At 42.4% G+C, this 25,367-nt stretch overlaps 1 protein-coding gene across 1 annotated transcript in view; it reads left to right on the top strand.

Annotated features, from left to right (window-relative positions):
- Positions 1 to 208: 208 nt before the first annotated feature.
- SLX4IP (SLX4 interacting protein) overlaps positions 209 to 25,367 on the top strand; it is a gene marked incomplete at both ends in the record, with an annotated part of 149,988 nt that continues 124,829 nt past the window's right edge. The window contains 1 exon segment of the mRNA XM_080716383.1: positions 209 to 235. Coding sequence (XP_080572509.1) covers positions 209 to 235 — 27 coding nt within the window.

Raw genomic sequence — 25,367 nt, 5'->3', positions numbered from 1 at the left:
GGCAGTTTTTAAATTACTAATTCAATATAGTATTTTGGTTAGGGATAATTACAAGTGAATATCCTTCTAACAAATGCCTATTGGTATTTTATTATTAGCCAATTTTTCCTATATAGTACCTGAATAAAAAGAGATTTTGATATTCTTAATTATATATATTTTTTATTTCCATATAGGTCCTGTAGTCACTGTGGAAAATCAATAAGCCATGGCATCAAAGAAATTTGTTATTAAAGTAAGTAATGCTTAATAGTCGCCTTTAGAATTGTTGATCACTTTCTAATGTGAGTTCTAGGTTAACTTAAAATTGAAGTTATAGATTTTAATTCTACTTTTAAGTTTGGTACTACAAACTTTTAGGTAGGCACATTATAATTAAAAAAGATGAAATGGGGGAGAAAACTAAGAGTTTATATAGTTATGAAGGGTTCTTTGCTTTAAGTCTTTTGTGTGAGATGCTTTTTGGGTATAAGTTGGTCCTTAATGTTAAAAGTTATCATTTGCATTGCATGTCTGTAGCATGATTTCTAAGTGAGACGAAGCTCAAAGCAAAAGACAGCAGAGGAGACGAATGCTGTTCCTGGGCGCATGCCAGGAGAGTTCTCCTACCTGACTGTCTTACATGTTCCTCTTGTAAATATCCTTTCTCTATCCCTTAATGGCTGGGGCTGAGACCTTGTCTGGCATGGAGGGATGGGAGGATTCTGTGTGGGGGAGGAAAGGGAAAAATTGGTAAGTTGTTAGTATAAGATTTTGAGGATGTTGTCACATATGTTGGCCGTTCTTTAGGCCATTTTCTGTGTGCTAGAGTTGTCTTAAATACTAGTTTCAAACATCAAAGTAAAGCTGGGCATGATGGTGCACCACTGTAATCCCAGTACTTGGGAGGCTGAGACAGGAGGATTGCAGGTTCAAAGCCAGCCTCAGCAACATATTGAGATTCTCAGCAACCTTGCCAGGAGACCCTGTTTCCAAACCAAAAAAAAAAAAAAGGGCTGGGGGTGTAGTTTGGAGGTAGAATGCCCCTGGATTCAATCCCTAGTACCACAAAACAAACAAGCAGGCAAGCAAACAAGCATTAAGGTACAAGTAACAGCAGTTACCAGTTAAGACACTATTTTTAAAGTACTAATTTTGTAGTTTTATTTTTAACCAAGTCAGTGGGAAGATTTACCAACATATTTATAAATTCCGTTGCTTACAATTACTTCTTGTATCCATATGTTCTTAGTGTTTCTTTCTGTGAGTGTATGTAAGTGGTGAACTCTCACTGTTTGTCTACACATGTATTCTGATTACTAGGCTGTTGAGCCTAACCGGGCTGCTCAGGCTGTCCTTGAACCTGCAATCCTCCTGTCTCAGCCTCCCAGGTATCAGGATTACAGGAGTGTGCCACCATGCCTGGCCGAAGTTGGTTTTAGAAGAGTAGCTTAAACATTTATTTTTCTTCTCATTCTAAAGTTATTTTTCCACTGTTTTCTGATACCCATTATTTCTACAGAGAAATATTTTCACAGCCTATTGATGTCTAAAAACTACCTTAAAACTGAGTGGCTTAAAACACCACCCATTTTATTCTCTCTTAGGGTCCTGTAGGTTGCCAGGCCTCGTTTGGGTGGTTTCAGGTTTCACTTCTGCTGGGGCCATTGGCATTTCAGTATTTAGACCAACTTTTATGTTAATTTCTTGGCCTGCATTCTTCTACCTTGTAGGTAGGTAAACTCGGAACACAGGTGTGAGCTTGATTTTTGTTTGATTATAGATGTTCCCTCTCTTCCCTGCTGTTCGCCACACTCATCCGACCATCTAAGGCCCTGCACTGGACAGCAAGTTTCCATGTGGTTTCCTTTGGTCAGGGAACAGAATTTTTTTCAATTACATTTTAATGAGGGTTACCATTTCTCAAGGAAGTGAAGTAAAAAGCTCGACTGAATAGCTCCTTTCCCAAGAAGTGTGTAGTTTTGGTTATTTATGGGCAAACTTATCCATTTGAGCCAGAAAATATTATATAAGGAGATATCTACAAACTGAGTATTAATTTGTGTGTCCAGCATAGTATTAAAGGGTTGGAAGACTGAGAAGTTGAAGCTGAACTTGGTAGTTCATTTCCACGTTCATTATCACTTCTGAGTTATTTCCAATTCCTCTTTCTCTTCTGGATGTCCAGGGCACAAGGATAGCTCCTCTCCCACCCTCCCTCCTTCCTGGTTCCAGGATACGAAGTAAAATAAAACGTACTGTAGCCAGGGTTGAACCTTTCAAAGGCTCCAAAGTGGGGGTAGGGGCTTATTCATTTTATCAATTATTTCAGAGCTTCAGTGTCTAGCTTTGAATTTTTTCCTCCTCTGTAGCATATTTATTTTCTGTTTCAGCTGTTTCTTTACTTATCTTTATTTCATTTTTTATACTTCACTTGGATTAATTCGCCCTTCTTTTTCGAAGAATGGGAATAAATCTACCATTTGATCCAGCAATACCACTTCTGGGTATCTAACCAAAAGAAAAGAAACCAAACTACCAAACTAATGCATGTGTATCTATGTTCATAGCTGCACAATTCACCATAGCCAAACTATGGAACCAGCCAAGATGTCCATCAACAGATGAATGAATTACAAAACTATGGAATATGTACACAATGGAATTTTACTCAGCTATCAAAAAAAAACTCAATTACATCATTTTCAGAGAAATGGATGGAACTGGAGAACATTATGCTAAGTGAGATTAGTCAGTCACAAAAAATAAGAAATCAGATGCTTTCCCTAATATGCGAGAGTTAGGGAGAATTGGGTCATAGGAGGAACTCTAGATGAAAAAGAAAATCCTATGGAGCAGCAAACAAGACAACCTAAAGGAGGAGAAAGGAGGGGGAAAGAGGAAAATCTCTAAAACACACAATGTACTTAAACATATTGAAGTCAACCACTAAGCCGAAAAAGGGAGAGAGGGATGGGGAGGGAATGGGGTGGGAATTGGGTAGGGGTTAAATCAGTGATTTGTGCATGTCTGTACACACAAGTTTTTTACCCCAATATAATGTATGAATATAATGCACCAATAAAAATAAAAAAAAGAAATTATCGTTAAAAATGTCAAACTGTCATGGGAGAAGAGCTGAATAAAAAGAATAAAAAATAGGGCTGGGGTGTAGATCGAAGGTAGAATTCCCCTGGGTTCCATCCCCAGTAACACACACACACATACACACACACACACACACACACACACACACACACACACACACACACATTCAAGAGAGAGAGAATGCAAGCTGTCTCCTGTGTGACAGCACTTGGGGGTTCATGGTTTTTCTTTTCAGGGAAGCCTGGTATGGGTGAGCTTGGGAGTTATGTGAGGATGGCATCAGTAGGAATTCACAAGACCTCAGGGTGCTTGGTCATCCTCAGGGTCTGATGGGCCTTTCTTATCTCATCAGTAAGTACCTCTTTGGCTTAAGCTGTCACTGTGCAAAGACTAACAGTGCCCAGGGACATGGCCATGGTGAATGCAAGCTGGCCATGTGGGGCACACCTGGAATCCCAGTATGTGGAAGGCTGAGACAGGAGGATCACATGTACAAAGCCAACCTCAACAACTTAGTGAGACCATGTTTTATTTATTTATTTATTTATGTATTTATGTATTTATTTACTTATTATTTTTTATTTTTTATTTTTGCGGGTCTGGGGATGGAAACCAAGGGCCATTTGACCTCCAAGCTACACCCCCTGCCCTATTTTTCATTCTTTATTTTGAAACCAGGTCTCACTGAGTTTTAGAGGGCCTCACTAAGTAGCTGAGGCTGTCCCTTAACCACGATCCTCCGGTCTCAGCCTCCCGAATGCTGGGATTACAAGCGTGCGCCACCACGCCCGGCTTGAGACCCTGTTTTAAAATAAGAAATAAAATTGGACATAGGGCATAGTTCAGAAGTAGAATGCCGCTGGATTCAATCCCCAGTGCCCCCCCCCCCAAAAAAAAGTGATAGAATGTCCCTGGGTTCCATCCCCAGTATCAAAAAACAAACAAAAAATAAGTGAATGGTTTTCCTGTTCTGGTGGTCTGGTCATCTCTCTGGATCTTTTGTGTAGGCTCTGTTGATCTCAGCAGTCTCTTAAATTACTTAACTGTTCTTAGGTGGGATAACTAAAAGTTCTCTGGATACTTATTACAAATGAATTAGAAAATATATGTAATTTTTCCAGAAACTTGGTTGTGACGGGCTTGGGTTGAAGATGAAGGAAATTGAGCACAAAACTTTTTTTTTTTTTTGGTGGTACTGGGGTTCCTGGAAGCCCCTTCTACCTCCGGGCTACACTCCCAGACCTATATTATATTTTTGAAACAGGGTCTCTAACGCCAGCGCGGCTGGCTTCGAACCTGCGTGATCCTCCTGTCTCCGCCTCCCAAGTGCGGGGATTACAAGCGTGCGCTACCACGCCCGGCAGAGCACAAAACTTTTAAAGTTACATTTTTCTTCATTTTTCCTTTTTCTTTTCTACCTACTTTTATTTTTTCTACCTCAAAACAGTATGCATAGTATCTACCTCAGGAAATCTTAGGGGTTCATCTGGCTTTAGAGGTATTTAAAAACTATAGAATGTTGCTAGGCCTTATTCCTAATAATAATTATGTCTTAATGTACCAGTATTGGGAATGGCCTGGGAAGATTTGAGAAAGCTCTGATTATTATATTTCAAAAATTGGTAAAAGGACTTGGTTTCTGCCCCCAAAAAAGCAGGCAACTATTTCGATGTAAATTAAGCTAGCTAGAGGTAATTAGCAAGTCCACAGGAGAGGGGAACTAGGACTTCCTCATCCTCATTCTAAAGACCGGTTGACATAATAATTGGATATTCTAGCTAGGATGGGAGGAGGGGGTCGACCTTCATGAACGGAGACACCTTGGCTTGGCAAGGGAGGTACCTTACAGGGACGTTTACTATGTCAGAATTACTTGAACAAGATGAAGGTCATGTGTATAAAAAAGTCTGGTCCACGTGTTGTATGTTTGGTGAATTCGTTCGAAACCCCCCCCCCCCCCGCCAGTGCCATTTCTGAATGGCATTGGGCTGTAACTATCTTTACTATCTTTTATATTTCTATCTTTTTAATAAACTCTTTTAAATCTTCAGCAAGAGTCTGGGCTATTGTATACTTATCCTTAGCTCAGGACAAGAACCTGCAGTTTTTCTGTTTTTGTGTTTCTTTGTGTTTTGAGGGAAATTGTGTCCGGAACCCTAACAGGGGTCCTCGGGGACAGTTTCCCCAGAACCGTAACATATTCTCAAACCGTAACATTAAGATTTTAAATTTTCAACTCGGGTTCCAGCTAAGCAGTGCCGTGAAACTTCTCTACCTCATTGTCTGTCTCTGTAGACCATTTCCTTTGCTTCCTGCATCTGTTTTCTTGGATTAGTTTGGTATTACACCAAAGCCTAGAATTCTTTCAGCCACAAAAAATTGCTTTGCCGCTTCCCCTCCCCCACCCTCTTTTATTGTGGGTGGGAAAATTTCTTTGGGAGGGCTTGATTAATTAGAAGGGATTCCTGGCTTCCCTAGCAATGGCAGCCTGGGAAGATTGCAGGGCCTGGCTTAGTGACAGGCCGGCCAATCTGTACTTAAGGAAGAACTTGGCCCAGCTAGATTTCTCTGGAATGTGGATCTGGCTTTGTCTTTCACAGGGAATGTGTAATGACCCTCCTCCTCCTCCCCACCCAGCAGAAGGCTGGACGCTTTCGCTTTTCCTGCTGATAGTTGTCCAGTTTTTATTCGGGGCCAGGGTGGGAAACCTGAGTCATTTTCTCCATCTAAGGATTTACTAACGGTCTGAAGTTTTATTACCGTTCAGGAGGAAAGGACAGATTTTTACTGATTTTTACAACTCGTTACATCTTTACTATCTGTGTTTTTCTTTACAGTTTTATTTTATAGCAATTATAGCTTTATGTTCTGCTCTGAATTTCAGTTAATTTTTTATTTGGGCTTTCCTAGACCATCACAAAAAGAAACATATTCCCAAGAACTGATAGTAACTTCCCCCATATAGGACAAGTAAACATGAAGAGCAGTGCTTTAAATTTCCTGAGAAAGAGACCCTTGAATAGCAACCGGGCAGTCACCAGGCTTTTGTCATCCTGGTGTGCCTCACTGAATCACTGAAGTCCGTGTCCTGGGTTTTCAGTCCACCTAAAGGGGAATGTTGCACTGACCGTGTCCCCAGCGCTCATGTGAAAATCGCTGCACTGAGTCTGTGTGCCACACTGCAGAACAGTTTATGCTAGTCGTTTCTCACAGGTGCTGATATCCTATTAAATTTTAAGAAAAATAAAACGAAAATGCCCTAATAGAAAAAATTCACAAATGTTTTAAGTACTTATATTCTTGACTAGAAGTAAATTTAAATGAGTATTTTTTTGTTTTTTCTTTTTGCAGCACTGGGGATTGAACTATAGCCTGGAGCAAGCTAGGCAAGGTCTTTACCACTGAACTATATCCCCAGCTCACCTGAGGCTGTTTTGAAAGACATTTGACTTTAAAGAGAAAGAAGGACCTCTGTATTTCTTCTCCTGATACTTATACTCATCTTCCAGTTCCTCCTTAGTTCTGCTGGATCCTTTTAAGAGCTTTATGTCTTTTTTTGTGTGTGTGTGATGGTACTGGGGTTCCTGGAAGCCCTTCTACCTCCGGGCTACACTCCCAAACCTATTTTTATTTGGAAACAGGGTCTCCTAAGCCAGCACGCACTGCTGGCTTTGAACCTGCGCGATCCTCCTGTCTCTGACTCCCAAGCGCCGGGATTACAAGCGTGCGCCACCACGCCCGGCAAGAGCTTTATGTTTTGAAGACATAAAAAAATCAATGAGTTTGTGTAGTGTTCAACAGCACACCCCAACTAGTGCAGGCTGCCCTTCTCCTGAGAAGTGCGTCCAGCTGCATGGACACTGATCCCTTGATGGAATTCAAATAAATGCCTGAAAGTTCAGCATCAGTCACCTAGGTAATCCTACCTCCAGCAAACAGCTCTTTCATAGCTCTCACTCAGTAGCTCATCTGCTCTGTGTGTGTGACTTTGAAACAAAGCTCTTGGTGGACTTGAACCTTCCCTCTGCCTTTCTGTCCAGACACCTAGTTTTCTGGCTTCCTTCTTCTTTTCCCCATGAGCATAAGCTCATCTTATTCTCTTTATTTCTCTCTTTATTTCTCAGCCTTCCACCTGCCTCCAGAAGTCTCTTCCTAACTTGATCTCTAAAACCTCAAACTAAGAATTTTGTTTATCATCGTTTACTTTAAAGCAGCAACTGCTTTGAAAATCCCTGGTGCTCCCGGAGACTCCTGTCCTGCATTCGTAGTCACCCGTCTGAAGCCTCCATCTTCAGTAAAGTATGTGTTCACTTTTCCTCTTTCTTTGCAGTTCAAGCTGCAAAGAAATCCTTGCTGTTTGTTGCTCTGTGCTAATCTCTGGTGGCCAGCCCATCTCTCTGCCTTTCTGGTCCTGCTCTTCCATTTCATCTAGACAAGTGCCAGGGTAGTGTTTTCTTAACACCATTTTCATCATGTTACTTCCTTGCTTAAGTAATCAGAGTAATCCATTGGTTTCATCAGATCCAATCTAAACTCTCCAGCTAGGTTTAAGGCACTCTGATAATTACTCTCCCTTTCCTTTTTGACTTTGACAAGATTTTTCCATCTTGAAAGTTGGAACATGGGCCACCTATTCCTATGAAATGGATACATTGTCATTCCCTGCAGTTGGCTGGCCTGTGATTTTCTTCTCCATATCTCTTCCCCTTTCTTCCTTGGTGCATGCCCATCAGCTCTTTCAAGGCTTGACTAATGAGAGATTTTCAGTTTTCTTTGACACATGATCTGAACTTTTTTCATGGTGATTATATTTTTGTTTTGTTTTTCTGACCAGTATGTACAACCTATGTTGTCATGTTCTATGCATGTTTAATTGCTTATAGGTCTCCGCATGTATGTGCATCTCACATACTATGTCCTACACATGTTTAATTGCTTACAGGTCTCCATATGTATGTGCACTTTACACACTATGACAGTGGCATGCCCTGAGCAGAAGGACCTGAGTTCTGTTTCTTTTGTATCTGCTCAGCCCTTAAATATTCCAGAGCGCTTCTCAGTTGCACTGTACCTCTGTTTCCTTGTCCCAAACACAAAAACTTTCTTTTCCCATGGAGTACAGGGCCATTACTTGAGCTTAGAGTTACTTTTACTGGTCTTTTTTCAGCTCTACTCTGGGAATGTAGTACTCTTTCATTTGTGGTTCATATTATATATATATTTTCTTTTTCTTAAGAAATTTCATCTTAGCCGGGCATGGTGATGTACACTTGTAATCCCAATACTTGGGAAGCTGAGAAAGGCAGATGGCAGGCTTGCGGACAGCCTCAGCAAATTAGAGAGGTCCTCCTCAACTTAGTGAGACCCTGCTTCAAAGTAAAAAAATAAAATAAGGCTGGGGGTGTAGCTTGGAGGTAGCATGCCCCTGGGTTCTATCCTCGGTAACACACACACACACACACACACACACACACACACACACACACACTTTCATCTCAGCCTATTTCTCTTTTAGGAGTCTGCAATTCCATTTTGAAAATATTTTTAATAATTTTTTTGAAAACAGCCTCTGTTAATAACCAAAATGAAAGTGTATAGGTGAAATTTGCTTCTATGTCCTTAAAGATATTTTATTAAAACTGAATCCCTAGTGTTATACCTTGATACTTTAATTTTTTTCCACCCTACATACAAAGCATGTGCTTCTATTACTTATTTTTCTTTTTGCAGTACTGGGGATGGAATCGAGGGGCATTCTACCAGCTGCACCTCAGACGTTATTTTTTATTCTTTATTTTGAAACAGGGTTTCATTAAATTACAAAGGACCTCCCTAAGTAGCTGAGGCTGGCCTCAAACTGTGATCTTCCTATCTCAGCCTCCCAAATGCTAGGATTAAAAGCATGCGTCACCATGCCTGGCCTATTACTTACTTATTCTAGTGCAAAAATAATCTCTACTAGAAAATAGACTCTCGTTCTCTTGCAGATGAGTTCAGTGACCGGATTCTCTCTGAGGGCTGTAGAGGGCATCATTGTTCCATGTTTTACACAGCGGCTTCTCCACAGACACTGTGATCCCAGGAAGCACAGCAACTAAAGTGCTTTAAAATCGATGTCTCATTGCTAAATTATCATGAAATCCTACGCGTCTGTCTGTCTGCCCAGTAGATAGCTAGAGCCTAGTTATGCCATGTACAAAATTTTGATGGCTTCTGGGTTAGAGTTCACTCCACTAGGATGTAACACCTCACTGCTGTCGTGGAAAATAGTCACAAACACCGAAACATCCCAAAGGGGCCTCAGGGAAACCTTTCTCAGAGTGACATAAGCCCGCCTCTGTTCCAGATCCAGGAGCCCGGCAGTGATGGGCTGAGAGGAAGGATCCCCTCTGTCCCTGTAACTCTTTGGGAGCCCAGCCCGGCCCTGGTCTAAGCAGTGAAGCCTGGAAGGACCCATCAGGGCTGAGAAGTTCTTGAAGGCCGCGTTCTCCTTACTGCTCTCCCTACTCACTGTGATGGAAGTAGGCAGCAGTCTGCTCTTTAGCCAAATAATGGAAAGATGCACAGTGTTTACTGTCTTTTATTGTATTTTTCTGGCAGTACTGGGGATTAAACTCAGAAGCATCCTGCCTTTGAGCTACACTCCCCCCACTCCCCACCCCTTTTTAATTTTTTGTTTCAAAACAGGCTCTCGCGAGGTTGCTGCCGCTGGCCTTGACCCTGTGATCCTCCTCCTTTTACTGTCCTTTCTGATACTTGTCTGGTCATAACCTCTTGGAATAGCCATGATTAAGTAATATGGGAAATTAGGCCTCTGTGTGTCACTTTGCCACGTATGAGTAGCATGTGATAGTTACTTTCTGGCTTTAAGACTGTTGGAAGCACCATGCTATCAATGTTTACCCTACACACTCGTGTATATCTGTACAGGTTCAGCACATTTTATGAGTGTGACAGGAGGGGAAAAAGGTTACTCATTCCACTGACACAAAGGAACAGCAACATTGATTGTGCTGAGGCATGCACCAGCGCTGGCACTCCAGTTCTCGTTCCATGAAAAAGTCACTGTATATTGGATTTGGAATGACATCGTAGATGTCATTTTAATACTTTGGTGCATGTGATGTCATCTCCGTGATTCTCCGTAATCTGCTTGTGTTACTCTCAGCTCTTTTATAGTGCTTGTAATTTATATCATCAGATTTTTGAGGAAAGGATTCTAGAAGATGAGACTAGATTCAGACTTTACTTAGGGTTCCTGAATTCATGTTTTGCTTTCTCTTGTGGAAACTGGATGACTTTGGATGAATCATTGTGGCCCCTCTATGCATTCATTTCTTCAGCTATAAGAAGAATAATAGTTTTATCTGTTTCACTAGATTCATTTTGGTTATCAAATTAATAGTAAAAGGTCAAATGTTGTGAAAGTATTTGGAAAAATAGCATCTTGGGCCTGTCACGGGCCTCAGTAATGATCTTACAGTGATGTTTCAGATGGCGTTGGAGGGGCTTGGCCTTCACTTCTTATTTGTTCATGGTATCATAATTCTTTGGAGTGAGGACTAGTCTAATTCTTTTCATATGTAAGTTCTCAGTAAGCCTTTATTTATCTCTGCCATGCAAGGCACTGGGTTAGGCACTAGAAACATAGACAAAGCTGTCTGTCCCTATCCTCGGGGGGGTTTGCGGTGATAAATCAATGTGTCAAACATTAAAGAAAGAGCAGGAGAGTAGTGAAACAGAGACGCTGCACCAGCATACCCTGCAAGTCTGAAAGTCTGAGTCATGACTAAATGAATACAGAAATTTTGCTGATCTGTTTCTGAATGGGATGTTGTGGCCAAGCCATGGGCCTGTTCTGTTTGGGGCTCTATTTACGTGTGTGTGTGTGTGTGTGTGTGTGTGTGTGTGTGTGTGTGTGTGTAAATGTCAGGAGGTTGGATTTTGGCCTTTGCTGTTGATTGCTCACTAGGAACAAATTGGGCAGCTTCTTGTGTTCCCTGTCTGTATAACAAAGCAACCCCCAAATCACAATGTGATGGGTCGGAATATCAGCTGGACATTTTCCTGCCTTCCTGGTGACCTGGGGCGCCCACCTGGATGCATTCAGTGACTGGGCTACAAAGCTCCAGAAGCCTTGCTCCTGTGATCAGTTCTTCTCCAAGGTATGTCTCTGTTCCCGGGCTGTCTCATCGTCTGCCTTGAGCTTCCTTACAGCGTGCAGTGGCTTTCCCAGAGAACATGAAAGTGGAAGTGGCTAGGCTTCTAAGAGCTAAATCTGGAGCTGGTACACGGACTTTCATCCTGATCTGTTGGTCAGCAGATCACAAGGTCACAGGGAGAGAAGACGGACTCCAGCTCTTGATAGGAGGAGCGGTGTTCATATCCAAAGGAGGGGAAGGCTCTGTAGTGGTCACCTTTGAAGACTGTTTTCTAATTTATAAATGAGATTGTGAGCTGAGACATCTCTGTGGGCCTAATATCTAGTCCTACTTTCTGTGATACCAAAATTTTTCCTGAAGAAATTCTTTGCTGCATGGTATAGTAGAAGAATTTGTACTTTGAGGAAGAATGGCCCGGGTTGAAATCAGAGCCTCCACATTGAGCTGTACCTTGGAAACCACTTAAGTCTTTATAAGTTTTTGTACCATCTGTTAAATACTAGGGTTAGTTAAATAGGGCGAAGATTAACTTACTTCTAGGACAGTTGTTCATTTTAGCACTAATCACTTAGAGTTGGCCCTCTTCCCCTTTTTCCTTCCTTATTATCTGATAGAGACCTTCTTTTAAAGCCACCAGGAGTTGAAGACTTTAATTGAGGTCTTTTTGTTATTCAATATAAAGATGTCCAGGCATTTAGTCATATTTTGTGGGCATTTTTAGGGTATTTTCTAAGACTGGGAGTTCAGAAAAGACAAACTTATTTATCTGTTTCAGGTGTATTATAAATTATCCTTAGAGTGTTATTTCTCTTTAAAAAATGGGCTTAGAGCCGGGCGTGGTGGCGCATGCTTATAATCCCCGCGCTTGGGAGGCTGAGACAGGAGGATTGCACAGGTTCGAAGGCAGCCTCAGCTACTTAATGAGGCTCTTAGCAACTTAGTGAGACCCTGTTTCCAAAATTATATATATATATATATATATATATATATATATATATATATATATATGTGTGTGTGTGTGTGTGTGTCTGGGAGTATAGCCCAGAGGTAGAAAGCCCCTGGGTTCCACCCCCAGTACCACACACACACACACACACACACACACACACACACACACAAAATGAGCTTAGAGCCAGTGTGGTAAGACACACCTCTCAGAACTTGGAGGCTGACACAGGAAGATCACAGGTTCAAGGAGAGCCTCAGCAAGAGCTGAAACACTCAGCAGCCCAGCAAGACCCTGTTTCAAAAATAAAAATAAAAACAAAGGACTGGCCAGGCTTGGTGGCACATGCTTGTAATCCCATCACTCGGGAGGCAGAGACCAGAGAATCACAGTTCTCGGACAGCCTCAGCTACTTAGTGAGGCCCTCTGCAACTCAATGAGACCCTATTTCAAAAAATATAAAGACTAAAAAATAGGACCGGGGGGTGTAGTTTGGAGGTAAGATACTCCTGGGTTTCATCCCTATTACCAAAAAAAGGGGGGGGGCTGGGGTGTAGTGAGGTAGAACACCTCTGGGCAACACTCAGCACCACAAACAAACAAACAAACAAACAAACAAAAAAAAACAAAGAAAATGAGCTTAAAAATACCTGGATAGTTTGACAGTGCATTGTTGTCTGAACAGCAGTTGTGTGGCCTTTCAGGTAACTTTTGTCCAGAAACAAAGGAACGCTGTACGGGGTGGCCAGCATCCAGGCTGTTACCTTGGGCAGCGGTAGCAGTCAGCCTGTGGTTAGGTCTCATAGTGATACCAGGGCCACACACGTTCAGTCCCGGGCCACATGTCAGGACCACCTGTGTGAGAAAGCTCAGTGACTCAGGGGAATAGGAGAAAAGAAGGAGTGTAGTCGCAAAAAAGTGCCGGTTCTCCAAGTGTGCTCTCTGGGTCGGCAGTATTAGCACCTCCTGCACTAATTGTAGAATTTTTAATCATCTTTACTATGAAGGTTAAGTGAAATGATACATTGAAAGTGCTTAGCACAAGACCAGGTGGCCATTTGAGTAAATATTAGGGATTATCAATGATGCTCATCATCATCATTAATAATAAATATTAGAGCCTAGTGTGGCAGCACATGCGTATAGTCCCAGCGTTTGGGGGACTGAGGTGGGAGGATCGCAGTTCATGGACAGCCTCAGCTACTACTTAGTGAGGCACTTTGCAATTCAGTGACATCCTGTTTATTTATTTATTTATTTATTTAATTTATTTTGGGGGTATTTCTGGAAGCCCTTCTACCTCCGGGCCATGCTCCCAGACCTATTTTTATACTTTTTTTTTAAATTTGGAAAGAGGGTCTCTTAAGCCAGTGCGACTGGCTTCGAACCTGCGCGATCCTCCTGTCTCCGCCTCCCAAGCACCGGGATAACAAGCGTGCTCCACCAAGCCCGGCGAGATCCTGTTTTAAAATAAGGAATAAAAAACTAGGGCTGGGGTGAACATCGGAGATAGAATGTCTCAGGGTTCCATCCCTAATACTACAATAAATGAATAAATAAATAGATATTAGTCATTGTAATGAATATTTTTCCGACAGGGTGCTTCATGAAGTAGTTTGACTTGTAATTTTTTTTTTTTTAAAGCTACCAGAGTTCTGATTAGTTCTTTTCCAAAACTTGTGGCTGTTCTGCTGGTCTGACTGTCTTGCTAGTTGTCAAGCAAATTAAGACCTTAAGCAAAACCTGCAGATGTTTCTTACAGACTTGATTCTGAAGAAGATAGGCTTCAGTCTGAAGCATCGCTATATCCCAGAACCTAATCCTGCAGGCTGTAGAAAGGCTGAACATTCTGGGAATCACCAGTGCCGTTTAATGAGTCCCAGGCAATTTCTGAACACCGGAGTCTGCTTTGAAGACTCATTCTCTCTCAGGACTCCCACTTCTCTAGATTTCAGATATGGATATCCTGTATTTAAGTATCCACATGGAGGTTTTCCTTGTTTGTTTTTTTCCTCCTTTTTTTTTTCCATTTGTGGTACAATAAGGACCGTGGTTAACTCCAAACGGAAGGATGGTGGCAGCCCGGGCCAAAGACCTAGGTGGGTCCAGAGCCTCTCCATGTCTGCTAGCGGCCGCGTTCACTTTCTCTTCAAGTCCAACTCTCAAGCGAAGAGTCAGTTATTCCTCTTTGGAATAAGTAACCCCTGCCGATACAGAGGTGGCGGAGTACTCTTTGGATGACTCTCGCCTCTGAGCTGTTGACCATAACTCAGCTTGGCCTCTTGCTGGCGCATGCATACACCACTGGCAGCCTCTGCTCTCCTCCAGGGAGCTGTGGCTTCAGTCGCAGCCAGTGAGAGGCGGCTCCTCTTCCCCAGCTTCCGGCTCCCTGGCCCGCGTGGTGCTCCTCACCCCCTTGTCTAGCCGTCTTTGGACAAACACATGAACCCACTCTTCATATGCAGGACTGTGTACCCTGCGGAGCCGAGGCCTACGGGACGTCCGAGCCTGGGGTTTTCAGCAGGGTTCCCTGGGAGTTGTGCATTCTGTGGAGGGCCATGCCGGATCCCTGTGGTTGCTGTGACCTGACCAGCTCAGGGGCCATGGGGTGGTGTCCTGAGGTCCTGCATAGCATGGCCCCGAAGTGCCCTGAGAAGCCCTGCTATAGCCCAGCTCCCACAGGGTGGAAGGAGAGGATCCCTGTGGAACACAGGAGGGGATCTCAAAAGTTGCCCAAGAGAACTTAGCATCTTCTTTAGAGCCCTGGTGTCACTGCTAGTCAAGGCTCTTTGGAAGGAAGTAATAAATCCACACAGACCCAGCTTGACCTGAGAAAGGGTATTTCATGACAGGGACCATGAGTGGCTAAGAGCACACCAACATAAGGGTACCATTGGGGTTCGTGGTGGCCCTGCCCCCAGATAGCTCCAATATGGCCTCTCTTGGAGAAATAGGATCCCAGTCTGTGCATCTTCTTTATTTCCCCTCTGCTGATCTCTGCTCGTGGGCCTGCACCTCCTGAGTGATGCATCCTACTAAAGTGTTGAGCTTTCTACCCCATAGCAAACTGCTGCAGGTGAGTGTGGGCAGGTCCTTTGCTCCATTGACCCTGATGCAGGAACAGTCAACTTAGTACATGTATACCTATCTGTGCTCACTCTGGGCCATGGCAGTTTTCTGAAAACAGGGTGCATATTCCTTCAGAAATTCTATTCAGAAGTACTATTCAGGCATGGTAGCGCATACTTGTAATTCCAGTACTTGGGAGGCTAAGACAGGAGGATCCTGGTTCACAGCCAGCCTCAGCTACTTAGGGAGGCCCTCTACAACTTAGTGAGACCCTGTTTCAAAAAAATAAAGAATAAAAAATATTATTAATAGTACTATTTGGAATAATACTGAATAATAAAGAATAGTACTTCTGTAATAGTGCTATGACAATCGTACTTCATGGTTTAAAGAACTTAAACTTTAAAGTTTCTTCCTGGCAATCCTGTAGCTAGACCTTACAGAACATAATAATGAGTGCTTACTGCGTGTAGAGAGTCCTCAGGGGCATCCTAGAGGTATCTGGAATACCTGACCCTTGAGAAGGTTCTCTTGGTTACTGGGGATGAGCACAGTCATAATTACTGCTCTACTTACGTTTGTAACTTGCTTTCTTATTGATTGCTGTGGCATTTTAAGGTGGTTCACGTCCCTCAGTGTGCATATGCATTGCAATGAATCCAAAACTGTGTGAAAATCAAAAGTATCAAAGAGACTTTCATCCTATTAAAATTTCTGAATATAGATGATATTGTGAACCAGGAAAGGACCCAACTTTAGTAGCATGCATCTGGCCTTAAATCTTAAATTCCGAGTTATTGAATTCATTTCAAAGAGTCTCCTAGTCAGTTAGGAGCCTCCATATTTGCTTTTGACTTGGCAGTCCTTGTGTACTTCCTTCAGGGCAAAATGATAGAAAATGCATTGCAGCTTTGATACTTACACCAAGCCGTGCTGCTGGCGTTGTGCAAAGTCTTCTTGCCTCTTATGAAATGCTTACTTTAAGAAGGTTGCCCCATAGAATCAGATCTTGCTGCATCAGTACTGATGCTGCTTGATCTGTTTCACTTCCTGTAATCACTGACTCTCCACCTGCCATGACACTGCACTCTTGAGCTGCTGCCCTCGCTGGGTTGGTGACCAGCATGTTTATTTTTAGGAAAGTTAAAATTGTCTAGAGAAGGGCGCCTTCTGTAAAACTTACATGAATCAGCTTCGTACTTCAGAGAATATGAGAGTGTGTGTGCGTGTGCATGTGTGAGTGTGCATGTGTGTGTTGAGTGTGTATGTTAATTTTAAGAAACACCTCTTCTGCAAGAATTTAAAACTATTAAAGAGAAGGAATGTAATGAATATTGATGTTCCCATCACCTATCTTCAACATCATGGACAGTTTTAAGTAATATTCAAGCTGAATGCTGGTTTTTAAAAAAGCGAATGTCACCACATACTACTCATACTCATGTGTTTAAGCAGGATTTTCCAGGTTTCAGTGCTGTCATTCATTCTCTTCTGCAAAACAAAACCAAAAAATTAGTCTTATCTATTCATTCAGTCTTCAAATAAATATATTAGAAGTATAATAGAATAAGAGATCTTACCAGGGCGTTAATGTGTTTTTCCCGTGCAGGACAGCAGACACTGAGGCCATTGATTTTGGATATTTGTTTCTAAGGATAGCAGTGTTCATTAGATTTCTGAATTTCATTGAAAGGAAGTCTTGATTTGGAGTACCGCACAATAGTCAGATGGATTCGACTGCTTCTTCTACCTGTGGATGCTTGATTTCTCCCCCATCCCGCCCCAATATGGGGATAATAAATGTCAGCTTTCATGGATTTTCTATTCTGTTTCATGTGATAGAGCTCCTGTATCAGAATTTGTGCCTTTTTGAGGAAAGGTAGGCCCAAGCTAGAAATGGATGTCTTTCCTGTGATTAGTTCTGCCTCCTAAATAGGCATTTTTTGGTGACAGTTGTACAATTGTATATATTTACTAAAGCTCATCAAACTGAAAATCTAAAACAGGTGAATTTGATGATATGCAAACTTATCCCAGTAAAGCTTCTTATTTATTTATTCAATTTGTTTGTTTATTTTTGCAGTGCTGGAGATCCAACCTAGAGCCTCCCATACACTAAGCACATATTCTACTGCTGAGCTATACTCCAAGCCCAAAACTGTTTTTTATTATTTTTATTTATTTATTTTTTATTTTTTTCGCGGTACTGGGGGTGGAACCCAGAGGCTTTCTACCACCGGGCTATACTCCCGGACCTTTTTTACATTTTATTTGGAAACAGGGTCTCACTAAGTTGCTGAGAGCCTCACTAAGTAGCTGAGGCTGGCTTCGAACCCTTGTGATCCTCCTGTCTCAGCCTCCCAAGCGCAGGGATTGCAAGTGTGGGCCACCACGCCCGGCTCAAAACTGTTTTTTTAAAAAACATATTTGTGCTGGGCGTGGTGGCGCACGCTTGTAATCTCTGTGCTTGGGAGGCTGAGACAGGAGGATCGCGCAGGTTTGAAGCCAGCCTCCGTTGGCTTAAGAGAGCCTGTTTCCAAATAAAAAATATAAAATAGGTCTGGGAGTGTAGCCTGGAGGTAAAAGGCCCCTGGGTTTCATTCCCAGTACCACCAAAAAATAAATAAATTAATTAATTTAATTAAATTTAAAAGAACATATTTGTTCACATTGCTTTTTTCCAGAGTTAGAGATCTTAGTTTCCAGGGTGATAATTACTCATTAGTCTCAACCATTCACTCTTCATGTTTGTTTATTATTTTATTGTTACAGGTAAGTGACACCAAGGAAATTATTTTGTAATTAACTTAGAATGAGTTATTGTGTTCCCTTTAACTTTACTAGCAAGCAAAATGATTATCAAGAAAATTCTGGACTATAAAGGAAATCAGAAACAAGAAGGAAAGTACTTTCGAGTTAATGCCTTCCCAAGAAGATCCCAGGGTCATGATGGGTCCAGGACACGCTGCCCCAATGTGGCACCTCGGCCTTTGTGAACCAGCAGCAGCCAGGACTCCCCCTCCCCCACCCTGTCTTTCTCCCCACAGCAGGTCACAAAGCCTAGGCAGGAGTTTCTGGCCTTTTCCTGAAGCAGGTCATAAGGCTCTTACTGGAGGGCTGCCCTCCCTGTACCCAGAGAAAAGGTGTGTTCTTATCTCTGAAGACAAAGGGTCACAGAAGAGTCTGAACAAACATGCCTTGCTGTGTTTCCTGTTATCATTAGATCATACTTTTTTATCCAGTTATACCTCAGTAAGACTATCCACTTCCACAGCAAACCTAGTGTAAGAAATAGCTAGGCTTAAACCGGGCGTGGTGGCACACGCTTGTAATCCCAGCATTCGGGAGGCTGAGACCCGGAGGATCGCGGTTCTTGGACAGCCTCAGCTACTTAGTGAGGCCCTCTGCAACTCAGTGAGACCCGGTTTCAAAATAAAGAATAAAAAATAGGTCAGGGGTGTAGCTCGGAGGTCAAATGCCCCTGGGCTCCATCCCCAGACCCCCCCCTCCCCCCAAAAAAAATAGCTAGGCTTACTTCTCTGACCAGGTCTTCATTTCCTTATGAATACTCCCATGTCACCTAAAACTAATATTAAATAACTGTGCATGCTTTTTTCTCGTTAATCTATCTTTTGTTATGAGGGCCTCAGTCATGTACCTAAGATGGGTGAGGGAAAGAATTCTTCCTTGCTTCCTTGTCTGCTGTGAGATAGCCTTTTATTAATTCATTTTACTAGCAAAATTGAGTCTAGAAGAGTCAAATCTTGACAATCTTTACAAAGGCCGATATAGTGTCCATGAAGCAATTTAGAACTGACCTCCGCTACTGTTAGCGAGGAGTTTGATTTACCTCTTCAAGAAGTTTTTATTGGGAGCTCACTACTCTGGTGATTAATTAGCGATATCCAACGTAGTATATGGCAAGTCCCCATCAGTCAGCCTTTCAGTGGACAGATGGATAAGCACCTAATGCTGCTGGAGTGCCAAGGAAGAGAAGGTGCTGCTTTCCGCTGAGAATCCAGAATTGCAGGCTTTGTAACCTTTTGTCCCAGGCACTTTCCTGTAAGTTTTTTTTTTCTAATCCTTACAACATCTCAGTAAAAATGTTCCTCCCTACACATAGAGGAGAAAGAAGCTTGGGGCTGATGTATATGGACATCAGATGTGTAAACGTTTAGGTCATAGGTGTGGATGAATTTGGTAATAGAGGGAATATATACAGGAACAGTGATCCAGAAAACATCTTCCCTGGGATAAATGATGCGGCAGGTCATATAGCCAAGGCAGCGCAACTTGTTTACTTGTTTACAAACTATTAAAGTCTAAGGGAATTATCATTGATATTATTGTTGTTGTTGTTGTTGTTGTTGTGCTGTGGTTTGAACTCAGAGGCATTTCTCTGAGGTACGCCCTCAGCCCTATTTTATTTTTTATTTGAAAATAGGCTCTTACTAAGCTGCAGAGAGCCTCACTAAGTTACTGGGGCTGGTTGTGAACCTGTGATCCTCCTGTCTCAGCCTCCCAAGTACTGGGATTACAGGCACGCGCCAGTATGCCCTGCCTAAGACAATTAGTAGTTCCTTAAATAATAGTTCCTTATTTTAAATCAAGTTAGCTACATTAAACTTTCAACCCTAGCATTTCTTAAGAGCATTTAAAAAGTGCCCTTTGGAAAGGATTCTAGTCTGAAAGAACAGGCTCCTATTAGAACAAAGTGATGCCTGTATCTCTCCATTCAGACTGGCTTTGTTTCTTTCCAGTAGTCAAAAAGGGTCCAAGTAAGTGTTGATTGTTAGCTCCCTTGATCAATCGATTCTAATCCACAGCTGTTCTTTCCCACTCAGTAAACAGAGGGTTGGGTTGGAGTAGCTCACATGCCCTTCCAGCACCACATGTTTCTGCTCTCTGTAGAAAATGATTCCTTAAGGCAGTAGCTTTTCCAGGGTTAAAAAGAAAAACAGCAGAACCAGCAACAGTCTAAACTTACTCAGCTCTTACTTGTTCATTTTCTGAACTATAATAACGTGTCAGATCTTTTGCAGTAAAACATAATTCCCAATTTTCCAAGGCCAGCTGTAGATGAAGATTCGAAAGGACTCCTTAATGGAAAAGGGCGGGTAATGTGTTTGTCAAGAGGCCACTTAGAGAAATCGGTTCCATGTAATTTTTAATACAGTTCTTTGGATAGACTTTTTATGACTCAGTGTTACAGATGTCATTAATTTATAATGAAAAATAGTGAGACAGTGTGACAGTGATCTTCAGACTCAGGGATACTTGGGCAGCAGGGCGGGCGATGACTGAACAGTTTGAACAGAGGCTTCTGCAGAATGCCATGAAGCTGAGGCGCCAAGCGTGGGCGTCTGTGCCTCTGATGGTGCTCGATGCTCCGACCAGGCGGCAGAGACGAGGCCTGGTGGACGTCGAGGCCCTTGAGCTTCCTTCTCACCGGAGGAAGCTCCGCACCTGTGTGGCTTCTCTCAGCAGGCTAAGAGAGGGGCAGCTCTGGGTGGAATGAGGAGTCAATTTTTGTTCCTCCACAGTCGTATTTCCACATACTCTCCTCCTCGGAATACTAGACATTTGAGAGATGAAAAGGAACCTCTTGCAGGAATATTTTGGACATTTTGTGTAAGAGGGGAAGTTAAAAGTTAAAATATATTAGTGATGTTGGGCATGGTAGCACACGCCTGTAATCCCAGTACTTAGGAGGCTGAGACAGGAGGATCACAGGTTCAAAGCCAGCCTTGGCATCTAAGTGATGCTCTCAGCAACCTAGAGAGGCCCTATTTCCATGTAAGAAATTAAAAAAGAAAATCAATCTGGGGTAGCGCAGAGGTAGAATGCCTCTGAGCTCAATTCCCAGTACCACCACCACCACACACACACACACACACACACACACACACACACACACACACATAGAAAATTGTGAATGTTCATAACCAAATGGGATGATAGTTTTTTGGGGTGTTGTTGTTGTTGTTGTTGTTGTTTATTTTTTTGCTGGAGATTGAATGTTTCATTCATTGTCTTTCCCAACATATGAACTTTTAGGTGGAAGTCATATCTGACTTTTCAGGTAGGGCATGCCATCTGGGGAACCCAGTTTCCAAGTAACAGAAAAATGAGTAAGAGGGGCTACTGGCATGAGTTGGGGGAGCTGGGTTCTGCCCAGGTCCTGATCAGAGTCCTACTGATCATCCTTGTAATGGGTTGAATTACATCCTCCTAAAAAGGTATGTTGGCATTCTTACCTTTGGTACTTCAAAACATTGAGCTTAGTTTAAGGTCTGAAAAGTGGTAAATGAGGTCATTAGGGTGGACCCAATTCAACATGATTCAAGTCCTTAAAAAGGGGAAATGTGGGCTCAGCAGCACTTGTGCGCAGAGGAAGATGATGTGGAGACGCAGTGGGGATGCCGCCCCCAAGCCAGGGAGCCGAGGATACTGGGAGCGAGGAGCGGCATGGGTGCATTTTCCCTCACAGCCTCTGAGGGACCAGCTGTGCCCACAACTGGATCTCAGACCTCTGACCTCCAGGACTGAGGCCATACATGTCTGTTGGTTTTAGGCAGCTGGGTTGTGGTATGGTAGCCTCAGGAAACCAATACAGTCCTGATTCCCCAAAAGCCACAAACTTTGAGCAAGCCTCTCAACCGCCTGGACTTCTGCTTCCTTTTTTGCGCATTACTGGAGTAGATGTCTGGACCTTCTCGCTGTGACATTTGATGATTAATATTTCAAAAAACACATTCAATTTTTAGCAAAGTAACTACATTTCTTAATATAGCTAAAATACACAAAAAATGCTTGTTTCAGTTCCCGATTCTGTTCTTTTCATTGAGGAGTCATTAGTGATACTTCCCTTAAGCTATACTGTTGGGTAAGGCTGTCCCTTCCAGTTGACACACTGAACAAATGACAGTGTGTTTAGCCCGTGTAGTAGTATAACATATAAACAAAGGACATGTCACTTAAAAGCATATAGCTATTTTCTGCTGTTATGAGCTTAGATATTTTGGATGTCATTTTATGAACTCTTCTCTAGGTATGTATAATGATTTCTGGCACATGTCCACAGGCTTTTTCTGGTTTCCCAAAGGAACCTGCCACTTAGATATGGGCCACTCAGGTATTTGCTCAGTGCCTCCCCTCTGTAAACAGTAGCAGAGCAGCACGCTGCGCTCTTTCAAGTATGGTCCACACCACACTCCACATAAGCCAGGGAGCTCAGCATGGGGCCAGTCTTCCTTTTTGACTTGTTCATGGGTTTTGTTTTATTGTTTGTTTGTTTGTTTGTTTTTTGGTATTGGGGATGGAACCCAGGGGCTGAACTACATACTCAGCCCTATTTTTTATTCTTTATTTTTATACTTTTTTATTGAAAATAAATGGTATACATTTAAACTGTACTTGGTGCCCTCTCCTGCCCACCTGTTTTCCCTTTCCCCCCTCCCAACAATGATTGTCCAGGGTAACCGTGCTATATTCATACTTTTACACATATTCGGATGTGGACCCTCATTAATCAAGTTCAGCCTTCATCCTCTCCTATCTTTCCATTCAAACTTTGCTGAGAGTTCCCTTTCATTATCTGGAGCCCCTCTGGTATCCCCAGTGCTCCCTAGTTTGGGCATATTAGAGGAAACATATGTCCTTTCTCCTTCTATGCTTGGCTGATCTCACTTAACATAATGCTCTCCAGGACTTCCATCTTCTTTCTTGCAAATGACATGATTTTGTTCTTCATTATAGCTGAGTAGAATTCCATTGTGTGTATTTCTCATAATTTTCAATCCATTCATCTGTTGATGGGGACCTGGGTTGGTTCCATATTTTGGCTATTACAAATTGTGCTGCTATGAACATGGGTATGCATGTATTGCTGTAGTTCTGTAGTTTCAAGCCCTTTGGAAAAATACCCAGTAGTGGTAGAGCTGGATCCTATGGTGGATCTATTCCCAGTTTTCTAAGGAATCTCCACACAGATCTCCATAGTGGCTGAACTAGTTTGCACTCCCACCGACAGTGTAAAAGAGTTCCTCTTTCCCCACATCCTCGCCAGTATTTGTTGTTATTTGATTTCTTTATGCTTGCCACTCTAACTGGGGTTAGATGGAATCTCCGTGTAGTTTTGATTTGCATCTCCCTGATGGCCAGTGATGTTGAACATCTTTTCATGTATCTATTGGCCATTTGTATCTCTTCTTTTATAAAGTGCCTATTCAGTTCAATTGCCCATTTCTTGATTGGGTTATTTGTTTTGCTAGTGTAGACTCTTTTGAGCTCTTTGTATATTCTGGATATTAGCCCCCTATCAGAGTGGTGGCTGGTAAAGATCTTCTCCCATTCTGTAGGCTTTCTCTTTAGGTTCTTAATGGTTTCCTTTGATGAGAAGAAACTTTTTAGTTTGATGCCATCCCACTTGTTAATTCTTGCTTTAATTTCCTGAGCTTTGGAGATTTTGTTGAGAAAGTTACTGTCTGTGCCTATATGTTGTAGTGTTGAGCCTATGCCCTCCTCTAATAGCTTCACAGTCTCTGGTCTAATTTCTAAGTCTTTGATCCATCTCGAGTTGATTCCTGTGTATGGTGAGAGGTAAGGATTTAGTTCCATCTTTCTACAAATGGTTAGTCAGTTCTCCCAGCACCATTTGTTGAAAAGGCTGTCTTTTCTCCAGTGTATAAGTTTGGCCCCTTTTTCCAAAATTAGTTGACTATAGGTGTGTAGATTTGTCTTATTCTTTATTTTGAAAAAGGGTTTCACTAAGTTGTGGAGGCCTCACTAAGTAGCTGAGCCTGGCCTCGAGCTTGCTATCCACCTGTCTCAGTCTCCCAAGTACTGGGATTACAAGTGTGCGCCACCACGCCTGGCTTTGTTTGTGGGTTTTAGTTGGTCCACTCTTCTTAGCCAAATCAAGGCACTGGCCAGGTATGGTGGCTCATGCTTGTAATCCCTGCACTTGGAAGGCTGAGACAGGAGGATCGCACAGGTTCGAAGCCAGCCTCAGCTACTTAGTGAGATTCTCAGCAACTTAGTGAGACCCTGTTTCCAAATAACATATAAAATAGGTCTGGGAGTATAGCCCGGAGGTAGAAAGCCTCTGGGTTCCACCCCCAGTACCACAAAAAAAAAAAAAAAAAAAAAAAAAAAATCAAGGCACTAGCGTTGGTGCTACCCCAGAGGAAATAGCTACTCACCAGCGACTTTCTTTATGGATTCTATAGCTGAAAAACCTACAAGATACATTTGGAGTAATGCTAGCTCAGACCTTTTAATTTTTCCTTTTAGTCCTTAAATTACAGAAGATAATTTTTTAAAATACCTTAAACTTTTTAAGGAAAGATAAGCAATATAAAGTTATCTTTCTTAAAAAAAGTCATTATGTATTTATTCTAAGTACAAAAAAGAGATCTTTCAAGCAGCTATGTGACATGTTTGATACCATCTCTTCTTCTCTAAGGCTCTTCCTGATTTTCCCTGAGTCCTTTTGTATTTTCTTTCTCTACTACAGTGTCTCTTCTCCTCAGCCTTCTTTTTGTGCTGACACAAAGACCAAGAGGCCAGGGTAGGACTGAGGAGAGAACTTGAAAGGGGAATTGAATTAGCTCTGGTGGGATATGCCTGGATTGGCCTTAATGGCTCCTTTTATTTTCTTTTTACTCAGAGAAATGGTGACAATTCACCGTCTTCATCCAAGTTAAAGATAACAATTTTATTTTCATGTTTAATAAGGCTAATCTGGTTCTGTGGGGATGTGGCTTAGAGCACTTGCCTAGAATGTGTGAGGTCCTGGATTGGATCCTCAGTGCTGCCAAAAAATAAAATAAGAAGGGCTGGGAATGTTGCTCAGTGGTGGAGCACTTGCTAAGCATTTGGAAGACCCTGGGTTCAATCCCCAGTACAATCAAGAGAAAAAAGAAGAAGAAGAAGAAGAAGGAGAAGAAGAAGGAGAAGGAGAAGGAGAAGGAGAAGGAGAAGGAGGGGGAGAAGGAGGGGGAGAAGGAGGGGGAGAAGGAGGGGGAGAAGGAGAGGGAGAAGGAGGAGAAGGAGAAGAAGGAGGAGAAGAAGGAGGAGAAGAAGGAGGAGAAGAAGGAGAA

This window comes from Muscardinus avellanarius, assembly GCF_963383645.1.
Source record: "Muscardinus avellanarius genome assembly, chromosome: 19".
NCBI lineage: Eukaryota > Metazoa > Chordata > Mammalia > Rodentia > Gliridae > Muscardinus > Muscardinus avellanarius.
Note: the sequence above shows the minus strand (reverse complement) of the source record. Positions and strands in the feature narration are given on the sequence as shown.